This window comes from Condylostylus longicornis, unplaced genomic scaffold, assembly GCF_029603195.1.
Source record: "Condylostylus longicornis isolate FDR11 unplaced genomic scaffold, ASM2960319v2 ptg000107l, whole genome shotgun sequence".
Lineage (NCBI taxonomy): Eukaryota > Metazoa > Arthropoda > Insecta > Diptera > Dolichopodidae > Condylostylus > Condylostylus longicornis.
This window is the reverse complement of record NW_026578075.1, coordinates 3,674,511-3,688,614: the sequence shown is the minus strand read 5'-3', so window position 1 is coordinate 3,688,614 and position 14,104 is coordinate 3,674,511. Positions and strand designations below refer to the sequence as shown.

Below are 14,104 nucleotides of genomic sequence, written 5' to 3'. Positions count from 1 at the left end.
AGAATATTTATTAATAGTTTGCACTTTTATTCAATGTCACAAAAAAGTTAAAACGGAGTCTAAGATATACATATACGAGTCTCAAATTATAGTTGACTACCTTCTTATATTATTTTATGAAATCATATTATTTCTTTTCTTTGTTTTATACTTGGACACATGAATAATAAACACCATTTTTTGCAATATGGTTTTTTTTTAATTTAAAATTGATTGCAATCGCTCAATCGGTGACAATTTAAAATTCCCGTTCGGAAATCCATTCGTGATAAAATAGTAAAACCAATGTATTATATATTTAGTTCGAACATATTTCGGTATTTGAACTTTATTATTTCTTCTTTCTATAATAATACATATCATCTTATAAAACCACTATAAATAACATAAAAAAATCAAATATATAATTTTAAAATATTCAAATATGTAAACACTCTACTTTGTTTATTCACTTTTTAATTGGAACTTAACAACTAAATTCCTTATGCATAATCGTAAAAACTTTGTTTTTAATATACATAATCTTTTACAAACATATATATATATATATATAATATGTGTATATATATATACATATATATATATATATATTGTATTCATAAATCAATTTACTTAATTACATATTACTGTTTTTACTTAAGTTCTAAAATTCTATGCATGAATATTTTTGTATATCTTATAATATATGTATATGTAAATGTATATAATATGTATACACATAAAAATACATTGTAGACGTAAATATTTTTTAATTACATTATCACAGCTTAACTTGCTACTAATATAAATTTTATATTCAAATTACATAATTCTTATGTATGCTTTATAATTTGAAACATTTATCATATTTTTTAAATACTCATTAGATTCAAAATATTCTTAAATTAAATTTTAAAAAAGTAAAATAGTTAATTAAATAGAAATTCAGTTCTTATAATCAAGAATGAGTTTTCGATTGAAATTTCGAAACAAATGAACCGTCTTCGTTTCAAAAGACCTATATAACTACAAAAGTATAGGCAGATGAATTTCTACACTAAGCTTAAATAACGCTTTATTAATTACATTATAATTATGTTAGCATTATTAAACAAGGTGTAAAAAATTAAATAATTTGTTAATGTTAGCAAAAAACTTAAATTATTTTTGAACATTTTTTATATCACGTGTAAAACTTTTACTACTTTACAAAAAATTGAATTGAAATGCTATATTGTAAGAAAATTTTAATAGAAAAAGTATATTAATTTATGTTATAATTAACGATTTTAAGTATTTTGAAGTGATGTTATTAATATAATTAATGATCAGAAGATTATTAAGAGATCCTATTTAATAACTCCTTATTGAGCTGAACACATCCAAGGAAATAAAATGAGATTTCAGTTTTAACTACAGTAATATGTCTATATTTTGAAACAAATATTGTAACGACTAAAATTTTATTTTTTTTTTGTATGTTATACGATCAATATATTCTTTCATTTATCATTATTCATCTTTCAAAACTGCACATTCATATAGAGATAATAAATGTATGAATGTTTGTCGAACATTATTTTCAACTACACTGATAAACTTAATATTTAAATACAATACATCGATTTTTTAAAATTAAAAATTTCTGCTTGCTATTTATAAAAACTAACATCTACAATTTGTGTATTCTGATTTAATATAATTGAATAATGAAATTTTAACTTAAAATTAAATATATTTCAATAATTATTCTTCCAGTTTTGTTTTAAAAAATTTTGTGTGCGTCAAAATATCTTACAAAAAAAAAAAAGTGTATCAATAAAAAGATGTAATTTTATTTTTATTTGTACTTATCAGAACTCCTTTCCTAAAATTTACATAATTGAGTTAATTCATTTCCAGCAACATAATAAGTTTTAAAATGAATTAAATTTATCAGTCATGTTTTAAGTAAAGGAATATTTAATAAAATTTAAAATGAGACGTTTTTATAACAGATATATTCATGAGAAAAAATGAAACACTACTTTTTCTTTAAAAAATGGCAGCAGTAAATTTGTCAACACAGAATTCTTCTGGTAGTTGCATTTTTTCATAAAAAATTTTTAATATAAATATATGTTATTTAGCATTCAAATATGCTTTGAAATATTTACATTATCAGCTCTCTCACACTCTAGTTTTTTATTAAACCTTAGCATTTGCATCTTCTGATAAAACAACTGTTACAGCACTACCGGTCGATGGACTAGGTATTTCTTTGAATTTCTTATTGTAGATATGTTCAAAGTCTATAGACGATCTATGCAAATCGCTTATTGTTTTAACTAAAGAGTTTGAAGTTAAGGAATCCAGTTCGTGTGACTCGGATTGGACAAGCTCTCCAACGGCTGAACTCGAAGGAGTAAGCAATTGCTCTGTGACATTAACATGACTTTCTTTCCTGTATTTAAAGAAATATTACTTTCAAATACATAATATAAAACACGAATTTAAACTATTTTTATTGAGAAAAACTTACCTTTCATTAGCAGTTTTCACAGTATTATGGGTTTTTGAATTATTTTTCCATTTTGGGTATGAAAACTGCATAAATCCGTATTGCGGACCAAACAATTTTAATAAACTCATCAGAAAAAAAGTAGAGTACAACCAACTTACGCTCATTACAACAACCAAAAATACTCCGATTTGAATGTAAGGTAGCACATTTGAAGCCAGCATTATAGCACCAGCGATGCCAGTTGTAAGCGCAGCCATAGAAGTAGGGCCAATAATTCGAGACAAAGAAAATATAGTGGAGGAAAGCCTATCGCCATTCGGTGACAGTCTGTAATGTATACCATAATGAAGACTAAAATCAACAGCTAAGCCAATAGCTGTACTGACGGATACACTTTCCAATATATTAAGCCTCCAGCCAAATAATATCAATATCGCTACAGTCACAAATATTGTAAAAGTTACGGTTACAACTGCATAAATGCTTATTAATACATTCAAAGTAACAGTTAATAGTACCAAAAGTGATGCACACATTGCAATAGCAATTGACAAGATTGTTCCTTTGGACAACGTATCTTGTAAATCGAAAAAGTCCAGTTCACTTATAAACCAACCCCCTTGCATACTAGCAGGCGCATTTACGATTTCTCTGTTAAACCAACTCTGAGTTAATTCGAAAAAATGTTTGACCTCCGAGTACGACATAGTGTATGTGAAATTACTGTCAAATTCTATGACCACTGCTTTAACTTGTGGAAATACATTTGTGTTGTTCATTTCATATAAATCATAATTTTTATAAACTGTAACATTGCCTTCTTTTGTTGCTAATTTATTTTGATTAACATGAGTAGACGGCGAAAACTTCGGACCGGCTACCCCAGGTAAAAATATATGCCTTGGGCTTGAATACAATGAGGAAATGCTTAATGGTAAACAGTATTCAAATATATCAGGACGAAAAGGAAATTTCGAAATTTCGCAGCACGGCGTGCGATCTGCATTATCCATTCGATCTAGACATCTAAGCAAAAATAAAATTAATTTAAAAAATGCTCTTTTTAAATGCGAAGCTTTTACTTTCTGTCCATCCAAGTAATAAAGTTTTCTATAAAGCAGTTTGGAAGAAGAACACCAAACGTAGGTATTCCATAAAAAGATTCCTGTTTGAGTTTTCTACAAAAATTCAACAACCAGACTTGTGATTCAACATCAGATACATTAAAATTATTGTCAAAATACAATTCTCCTCGAGAATATGGATTCAAAAAATCACCGTCATCCACTGGCTTTATGCCCCAAACAAATCTTAACGGCAGTTTGGGATTATCTATTGCCTAAAATGAAATAACGGATGAATACAAATTATGAAAAGAACTGGCTTTAAATTACAGTAGCTAATTTTTCAAACCAGAACAAATCCTTAAACTGAGCATCATAGGCCTCAAAGGGATGATCACTAATAAAAAGCTGAAAATCCGCGGTATTTGGCAGTTGCAAACTTGGCCAATAAAGTACTATCACAAAGCTAAACACCCCAATAAACCCTAAAATTGTATTTAATATTTAACAAAACTTATTAAAAGTCCTTTAAACTTATACCAAACAAAACAATCCAGAGATATGGCATTTTGAGCACTGCGTTTAATACGTAATCTTCCACAATTGATCCAAATGTTTTAATTGACTTTCGAAATTTACTAATAATATTAGGCGATAAAAAATTCCCTAAGTGACAGGATACTCTTTCCATTATAGATACAGATGCCGGTAGCCAAGTAACCATTAACAAATAATTTGAAACAATAGCTGTGCCGGCAAAAATACTGAAATTAATAATATTTTACTTAGAATTAATAATATTTTACTTCCATTATTTTTTTTACCCGAAGCATTTTACAGAAGTTATTGAACTAACAACAGAAGTGTAAAAAGCACCTGCTGTTGTTAAAGATGTTACAAACATTGATATTGCTGCGTGTCTAAAAGTCGTCTCCATTAAAAAATTTAACGTTTCTGAATAATCTGGCTCATTAAAGGATGAAGTTGAAGCCCCAACAGGTGATGTTGCGGAGTCTCCTTTTTGAATTTTTTCAGCAAGTGTGCTTTGCCATATTTTTACAAAAATAAAAGCATCATCAGCACCTATACCTGCCAAATTTTCAAAAATTAATATTTTGCGATTTTTTATTCAACAAGATATACCAATAATTACAATGACAGCCAAAATGTTCATAAACGGAAAAAATGTTATTTCAAATATTAATGTGTAAATGAAATAAGCTAGCCCCAATGAAAACAGAACAGCAATAAGAGTCATTATGGTAACTATTAACGACGAAGTGAAAATCCACATACACATAGTTACAAAAATTAATCCAAGAGCAACAAGCCAACCATCAGCTATTAACATTTCATCAAACAAAGCATTCTTTAGGCCTAAATCCATTGCAGCCACCATGGTCAAATCATTTTTAAGATCACTAAAAATCAAATATATTTAAATTCACATTACATTCATTTCTATTAGAATTATAGAAAAGGAAGGAAAATTTTGAGAAATTATTAAGGATTAATTAAATTTGTTGAGATTAATTAAGTAGAAACGTAAACAATTGATTGCCATAAAAACTTACGCTTCCTCTATCTTATGAAAAAGAGACAAAATTGTAGTGCTGCGCGCTACAGGTACAAAAATCATTGCATATTTTAAAAATTCCTTTGATTCCTGTAAAAAATAAAGTTATTGAATACTCATCCATTTTAATAATTGATATAAATTGATACATTGGTTTTCATAAAATTAACGTCCGTTAGATAATGGAAAATGTTAAACACTGCGTTGTATTTTACACAGTCAACTGGGACGTGACAATTAAGGTTCTCATTGCAATCACTGCTAAGTTTAAAATTATTGAAATATTCAAAACATATAGAAAGTAAATTTAAAACATTTAATACATCTTCATTCTGTAAAATAAAAATGTTGTCTTCAATATTAATTTTATATCATTTTTACATTTCCTTACTGTGATATCAAAACAAGAGCTTTTATTTGATAGAAGTGCAACATAATTGGATATAGACCAAGGACGACAACATTGATCAGAAAAATTATCCTTTTCACAAAAATCTTCATATCCTTCCACAGATTGAATTTGTTCCTCTAGTTGGCACATTGCCAAGAGAGAATTAATTTCAAAAATGGAGTCTGTTGAATTAGGCCCGATTCTTTTTACAACAAAATGCGCATAGCCTATTGCTGAAAGTTATATTAAATGTTTTTGTTTTGTACAATATAAAATGAATTATAGTAATAAAAAATATTTACTTGGTGAACCACAAAAGAATCCGTCTGTCAAAGTTGGCATGTCTGTATACAAAGCTGGAGGTTGCTGATGCTTGAACAGATTCCATTTACTAATTTTAGATTGAACCATATTTTGCTTTTCATCTTCATCTATAGAAGATCTATTATAGCCAAATTCATAGCTTTTATTTTTAAGTCTCGTATCAAAGTTATCATCGATTGTTTCATAATCCTTAAAATGAATTTCTTGAAACCCCGAATCATAGCTGTATTTGAACTCATTTTTAAACCTATTCAGTTTTTTGATTTTTTCTCTTAACTGTTTTTTACGTTCTTTTTTACTTTTCCTTTTCCCGCCTTTATTTTTAAATTCTCTCAGTTTATGGACTTTTCCATTTAAAATTTTTATTCTTCCTAAATCACTAGGATCATCAGCTAACTTTCCACCTACTCTTGTTTCTTCTAATAAATTATGCCAAGCTGTAAGTCTTTGACTAATTGATGTCCCTCTGGCTTCAAAACCCTACAAAAATATAAAAATATTACACAAAAATATATGTTTTTTGTTTTTTATTTGTTTACAAGTGTAGGGTTGGAAAAATCTGGAAGATCCTTCGTTGTTAATGAAACTATTATACAAGCCAACGATAAAATTGCTATGGCTAACACTACCAAATATGGCCTCCGGACCAGAAATTTGTAGTACCAGGCCATTACAATTTTGCAATTGCAACATTTGGTAAATTTTTATGTAAAAAAGAATGCTCTTTTACTTTTCTGAAAGTATCATTTCTAAAAGAATTTCTGTAAAGAAATCAAACTTTCAAGATGTTTTCAGATGTTTTACAAATTTTCTTACTTCGGTGATAAATTTAACTTCCTACTTACAGTATCAAACGCATATCAGAAACTATTAACTAAAAACCCAAAATAGTCAAGCAACTTTTATCACACATTTATTTTTTAATGGTTTGTAGAGTTTATTTGGTTGATATGAAATTGCAATACTTTTTTAAGAATAAAACTTAGCATGCAAAATTAATTTTATAAAATGATTACGTTTCATAGTACAACAACTGTATTATGTGAACAAGTTTGATTTTATTTATATTAAAGAAATACGCAAGCGCCGATGCGTCGGCCCTGTTGATTTACTCAAAAAACACAATAACTGTCAACGTTTTTTTTATCAACAGCTGATTTTTCCAAACATATTTAACTATGTGACATTTACCATATTCAAGTCGTATTAATTTTAGTATAATACATTTGACAGTAAAATGAATCAATTATTTTTGATTTTTTAATAAAAAATTAGCCTGGAAAATTATTATTTTTTATAATTTAACTGAATTATATTTTAATTTTCCTCTCGTGAAAGGGCATAATATGGTAACGAATTATTAGTTAACAGGGGAAAAATTTCGTGCATATTAATGTTTTTATATGTTCATATATTAAGTCTTCTAATTTCTTTCTGCCCTGTCATACTTTTATTAATTTAAGAATTTGGCATTTTATAAATTAAATTCCAAATTTTTAAAGTTTTACGACTGTGTATTTCTATAGAGAGTTCTATGTGGAGCAGCGTTCCATTGAATTTGATAAAATTTTGCAATATGGCATTGAACATAATAAATTTAAAATTTAATTAAATAAATAAAATATGTTCTATATAATTGTATTAATAAAAAATAAGGTCATAGAAAATAATCCTCGAAATAAATATTGTTTTCGAATGAAAATATTGGTAAACATGCTTTCCAGTATCACATGTGAACTTGGTTCATAATGAAACTATAAGTAATAATGTCAAAATTTCGGTTAGATTGAAATTGAAACATACATGGGAAAAATACAATTGTCATAACAAAATTTTTAAAGATTTGTGAGTTTTGCTGTTTTATAAATTCCAAACCTGGGAGGAAATATTTTTTAAATATTTAACGAATTATAGCGTTATACCAATTTTTCTAAATATAATTCACTATTAATCTGTTGCTTTGCAATATAATTAAGCATGGAAGGGATTTTGGATACAGACTTTGAAAGCAATGGTAAAAATTCAATAAATAGAAGTTTGTCTAACTCTACCAATGAAGATCAAGATCAAGATGGGGATCCGGATGATTCAATAGATTTGTTTGAAGAATCTCGTCAGTCAGACAGAGCTACAAAACGTCTTCATAGTACTGATTCGGAACATGATATAATTGTGAAAAGAGAACGTTTGGACAGTGTGGATGAAAAAATTGATATAAATTTAAACAATATAGAGGCAAATCTACAACGTGACAAAGAAAAAGAGCAAAGAAAAAAGGAATTAAAATCAAAAAAGGAACTAGAAGAAGAAGAAAGAGAGAAGATGCAGTAGGTTTATATGCAGTATTAATGTATTAATCTTTTCTCATTAATTATTAAATGATTTAAGAGTATTAGTTTCAAATTTTACTGAAGAACAATTAGATCGATATGAAATGTATAGACGTTCGGCTTTTCCTAAAGCAGCTGTAAAAAGACTAATGCAGACCATCACAGGTTGTTCGGTATCACAGAATGTAGTTATAGCCATGTCAGGCATTGCAAAAGTTTTTGCCGGAGAAATAGTTGAAGAAGGTAATGCTTTTATATTTTTTAACAAATGCTTTTACATTCGCGTGCCCTATCATTTTACTTTTCTTAAAACGCATGATGTACCTGCCTATTAATTAGACTTATAAATTTTTCTATCCAAATAAGCGTAAAAATCGGCAAAACTAACTTGAAATAACTATAAAAATTATTTTTTAATAAATTTTTAAAAGAAAATATCAATATTTGTTAATTAAAATTCAATTTTTCTTTTAAAAATTTAATAAGCTAAACAAAAATATCCAACTAAAAATATTATATGCACATACATATGTTAAAATAAATATACTGGTAGTATCGTCTATATATTAGATACATATTTTTGTAGCTCTGGATGTCATGGAATTAATGGGGGATAATGGAGCACTACAACCAAAACATCTAAGAGAAGCAGTTAGAAGACTTAGGTTAAGAGGACAAGTACCAATTGGCAAAAATAATAAACAATTTTTCAAACTAAATTAATTTATATTTTAAAAAAATTAAAAATTTATTAAAAGAAACACATACTTGTAAAAATTTAAAAATTGTATTTTAGATTTTGTACTTATTATTATTAGAGTTTACTGCCCTAAGTGGATATTAATCTTTTTTATCGCATTGTATAAATTTTATAAATAAGTATACACATATAACTAATGCCATGTATATCTATCAGGTCACCAAGCTTGCAATTTTTAGCGCAGACATATTTTCATATCTTCCAAATGGAAAAGTAGGGTACGAAATTGAAGGTAAAACCAGATAACTAAATAAAGTGAGAGTCACAAAGAATGCTCAAAAATTTCATAAAAAAAATATTTCAATCTGAATACTTCGAAAACAAAGCATTAAGAATTGTTTTTGTAATTTTTTTCCGATTGTATTATTTCGAAAAATAATTTCAGCTGGCCTGATAGATACATACATATACTTTTATATTAATGTATATAACTAATGTGTACATACATATGTATACATTAGTAATATACATAACTAATGTGGTTTTTTGAGTAAAGTTCTTTGAACTGCTTATTTATATATTCCTTTCTTTAGATATTAAAAAATTTTGTCTACATTTTTTTTTTAATTTCAGGATAAGTAATCTAAACTGTTACAACTTCAAAAATCTTGCAAATTAACATAAGTGGTTAATATTACGAAAACGGTTAACATTACGGTTTAACAGAAAAGTTTTTTTTTCGTCATTTTTTAAAAATCTCAATTTTTAAGAAAAGTATTTCTTATAATAATGATAGTATTGAGAACAATGCATTTTTTTACATAATACATATTTATACTCGTATGGTGGTCCCGAAATTCTTACAGAAAATTTCTTTGAACACTTTTGTGTTCACGCTTTGGATTTTATATTTCTTTTGGGTGTGAGCAAAGAAAACACTTTTTGCATATTTTTAAATACATACATATGTACACATATCAAATAATATACTTATATTCTGAATCCACTATTGTATACATACATGTATGAATATATGTTTGTAGAGTTATGTATTCAAAAAATTTTAATTCCAAAGCAATGTGTTTTATTTCAAATTTTTATTTATTTTTCACATCAATGTGTATATAAATTTATGTATATTTTTCATCCTTTTTTTTTACGTAATAGGTACATACATACTTACATATGTATTTGGTAATATTTTAATAATGAGCGAGGAAGAAGTAAGCAAATAACAAATTATTTAAATCAATTTAAAATTATTTAAAACATCAATTAAACAGCACAAATTAAAATTAAACGAAGTTTGGCGTGTAATTCATAAAATCCAAAATGGAATTTCCCGATTTGATCTCAATATTTGGAAAATGTTTAAAGAATCCGATTTGAAAAACACTGGCCAGATACCTGGTAATGTCAGTTTGAACATCTTTTCTAACAAAGTCCTATATCTCACCCTAGTTTCTATAAGTATATTTGCACATTTGTCGATGCTTATCCAGCAGTCTCTCCATTTCTAGCTCCTAAAAATGAGAACAAATACAAAGCTAATACCTTCATATGTACACATTATATATGTATGTATATACATGCTTTTGTACGTTTGTAGGTATTATAATATGTACATTATTTAATTGTGATATTTAATAAATTGTTTAGTGTTCCTATTACTTATGTGTGGATATATGTACATATGTATATACAAATACATATAAAACTTTTAAATTTTGCTAAATGTGCTAATTCCAATAATTGCTTTTAAGAAACTAAATTCAGAAACATTTTGGAAATGTTAAAAACGAAATTAGAAATTTCGGATAATGAAATTAGAAAAGTGGCAGATTATTTCAAAAATAGAAATGGACAAATTTTATATGAGCAGTTTTATGGAGTTCTCAATGAAGATGGTAGACGGCTTTTACTTACTGTCGACATTTTTTAATTTTATTTTATTTTATTTTACATTTTAGTACAAAATCTTTCTCCAAACAAAATTAATATCAACAGCCTTGAATTGGGAGATTCATATCATATAAATGAATTGTCATCAAATGAAAAAAGTCACCTGCTAAAAATTCTGGTTAAAATTGCTAAAACTGTAAAATTTAGAAACATTGCATTAATGCCTTCTTTTCAAGACTATGAGCTCGTAAGTAAATTTGCAAAAACTGTAGAAACGGTGAAATTGCCGTCAATTTCTCTTTATTCAGTAAATGAATGTGAGCTTGATCACATCACGTTGGTCACTTAACACTTAAATTTTAATATATTTCAATGAAAGTACCCTAAAATATACTATGTATGTATGTATGTATGTTTGTATTTAGGTCACAAGAAACCTTGGCAACGTTACAGTACCTCATTTTTCACGTATAATGCATTTTATGAAAATTTTTTTGTCAGAGGAAGATCTATTGTTATTATTAAAAGGGTTCATGAAAGATTCTTATTCTGTTAATTATATTGCATTTAATAAAGCTATAGAAGAAATTATAAAATACTTTGATTCAAATGAAAGAATTGATATCTCGCAGGTATTGTAAACATTACATATTCATACATACATATGTAAATAATGTAAAACAAATTAATACTCTTAAAGAATTTAATTGACAATATTTCTGGTAAAATAATTGAAATGAAATTTCCGTATTTACCTCACGCTATAATAAATGAAGCAAATATAAACGATTTTCTTAAAGAGCCTCGTCCATTACATCCTGTTTTTAGTAAAAAAAATGAATTAAGAGAACTAAATGAAATTCTTCTGCAAATACAGAAACATTTAAATACAAATCAAATAAGGCTCAGTGAATTTTTTCAAGGATATGATATATTAAGAACAGGAAAAGTTACATCCAATCAATTTGTACGAGCTTTGGACAGCTTAGGAATATCAGGTTTACATAGATTATTTTTACAACAAGAAGAAATTGATATGATTGTGCAAGCTTTTACAGACCTTGCTCAAAGTGATATGGTTAATTGGAAATCCTTTGAATATGGAATCAATAATGGTAAACTCTATAGTATTTTAAAACTACAAGTATTATTTGGAAAAACAGATTGGAATTACAATATTGTTATTTCTCGTAGTTTCTAGTAAAAACCACCTATTAGACGTAAAGAAGCCATTTCATATAGTTACCAAAGAAAAACAAGATAATTTAGAGAGCGGTTATCAAGATAAAAATAAGGACCTTTCTGAAGAAGCAAATTATAAAATCAAAAAGAAAATAGAAAACAGAAGAATTGATTTATATACTTTCTTCAAAGATTTTGACAAGTAAGATACCCATAAAATTAGAGACCATGTACATATACATATATATTTCTCATAACATTTTATAAAATAGATTAAATAAAGGTTATGTTAGCCGTTCGCGAGTTAGGCAAATTCTTTATTCAAATGGAATATTATTGTCGGAACAAGAGCTTTTTGCTTTGGAGGAACAATTCAACAATGATGTTGGTTTTAATTATATTTCGCTCTTGAAACATCTAGATCCCATGAAAAATGAATATTCAAAGGTGGTTTTTAGAAAATTAATAACGAAATATTTTTTAATTTAAAAATACAACATTTTAGTTCAAAACAATATTATCTACCGATTTCAAACCTTCTATGCATCTCATATCAAATCTGAAACCAATTGAAGTAAAACCAGCAGATATTATTAATTTAATATCTAAAGTGAAAAGCCAAACTGTAATCAAACAAATAAGAATACTAAATTGTTTTAAGGATTATGATCCGCATAATATGAATTCTATATCTGAGGCTAATTTTCGCAGAGGTTTAAAAATTGGACAGATAAACTTAAATGCTGAAGAACTAGATATTTTGTGCAAGCTGTAAGCAAAAACATTGTGATATTATCAAAAATGCTTACCGTTTCGTTTTATAACAAAAAAAAAAAATTTATTTTTTCAAAGTTTTGCATCGCCTATGCGTTCAAACTTTATTTCATACAGACGGTTTTGCGATACTATTGAAGAAGTCTTTAAACAAAATCAACTTGAAAAGTCACCATTAATTATTCCTTTACAATATTATCCAATCATCGAAAGTATCGCTTGCAATTTAAATCTTAATGAACGAAATATTGTATCATCAGCTTTACAAAAGCTTTCTAAAAATGCAAATATAGTTTCGAATTTAAGTGAAATTTATAAAGGTTTCGATAAAATCAACCATGGTGTAATTACAAAAAGTCAATTTTTAAGAGGTTTGTGTATAAGAGATCTTCAGACCTGTATTAGTAACAGGGAGTTTGATATTATTTTCAAATGTTTTGGAACTGAGAAAGGTAAAGTACAATGCAAACAGTAAAAAGCATAATTATAAGCATAATACATACGTATACAAATATATTTCTAGTAACATATACGTAATATGTATTATATACTATGTATTATTATCTAGTATGTATTATATCCTGTGTATATTATATTCTACACAATTAATTTGTTTACTATAGCTTCTTTTATATTTTGCGTTATCAAATTAATATCGAAATAATAACGACTCCAAATTTAATGTAGTGTAACATTCCTATGTATGTATATGGTTTCACCATGATAACAATAGGAATATATTATACATATTTATGTAAATTATATCTAACGATTTAATTAATAGGAGGAGAATTGGTTGTCGATTACAGAACCTTTTTACGAATTCTTGATATTTTGTATCTCAATCAAATCGAATGAAAATTGTAAAAAAAAATTATAAAGAAAGAACATAATGTAATGTATAATCTACATAAATTTGTTCCTACTCACTTGTTACAAAATTTAGTGTAAAACAATATTTGAAATTTTCATGTTCACAAAATTTAATAATGATAATAAAACTTTTTATTTTTAAAAAAGTATTTCACAATCTTTTACATCCTATAATATACTACAACTGCTCCAGCTTTCTTCATGTTTACTTTAGCTTAAATTAAGAAGAAGCTAACATATGTACACGCTTTAAGCCCATGAAATTAAAGTAAAATCAATCATTTAATTGAAAAGTAATTCAAGATTAGAATTTATGTTCAATACCGTGGTTTTTGTTACATAATTAATTTAAGGACTATGTGTAAATGAAATATGTAATTAAAAATTGTAAAAATAAAACAAATTGCATTTTCTTTCTTAATTATAACCTTTTTTTTTATTATTCATATTTAATAAAAAAATTTGTTTTGTTTTTTTTTTGTTTTTTTTTTCTAAAAAAGGGGAAA

At 26.6% G+C, this 14,104-nt stretch overlaps 3 protein-coding genes across 4 annotated transcripts; 2 read left to right on the top strand and 1 right to left on the bottom strand.

Annotated features, from left to right (window-relative positions):
- Positions 1-811: 811 nt before the first annotated feature.
- LOC129614267 (protein dispatched) lies at positions 812-6,921 on the bottom strand. 2 transcript variants are annotated; one of them, XM_055528789.1, is made up of 13 exons: positions 6,654-6,921; positions 6,377-6,598; positions 5,816-6,317; positions 5,514-5,746; positions 5,272-5,454; positions 5,121-5,212; positions 4,690-4,967; positions 4,371-4,635; positions 4,087-4,310; positions 3,877-4,031; positions 3,565-3,821; positions 2,501-3,508; positions 812-2,422 (listed from the first exon to the last, which is right to left on the bottom strand). In XM_055528789.1, the coding sequence occupies exons 2-13, from the start codon at positions 6,506-6,508 to the stop codon at positions 2,167-2,169; spliced, it is 3,585 nt and encodes a 1,194-aa protein (XP_055384764.1). In that variant the 5' UTR covers positions 6,509-6,598; positions 6,654-6,921; the 3' UTR covers positions 812-2,166. The 2 variants fall into 2 exon arrangements, with proteins under 2 accessions (XP_055384764.1, XP_055384765.1); XM_055528790.1 differs by having other exon boundaries at positions 6,683-6,921.
- A 713-nt stretch (positions 6,922-7,634) lies between these two features.
- Positions 7,635-8,939, top strand: LOC129614382 (transcription initiation factor TFIID subunit 11). Its single transcript, XM_055528957.1, has 3 exons — positions 7,635-8,164; positions 8,226-8,410; positions 8,754-8,939. Exons 1-3 carry the CDS (start codon positions 7,815-7,817, stop codon positions 8,888-8,890), a joined length of 672 nt encoding a protein of 223 aa, XP_055384932.1. The 5' UTR covers positions 7,635-7,814; the 3' UTR covers positions 8,891-8,939.
- A 1,136-nt stretch (positions 8,940-10,075) lies between these two features.
- Positions 10,076-13,200, top strand: LOC129614415 (uncharacterized). Its single transcript, XM_055529005.1, has 10 exons — positions 10,076-10,090; positions 10,151-10,277; positions 10,631-10,774; positions 10,838-11,016; positions 11,195-11,401; positions 11,572-11,884; positions 11,964-12,153; positions 12,224-12,398; positions 12,457-12,722; positions 12,804-13,200. The coding sequence occupies exons 1-10, from the start codon at positions 10,076-10,078 to the stop codon at positions 13,198-13,200; spliced, it is 2,013 nt and encodes a 670-aa protein (XP_055384980.1).
- Positions 13,201-14,104: the final 904 nt, after the last annotated feature.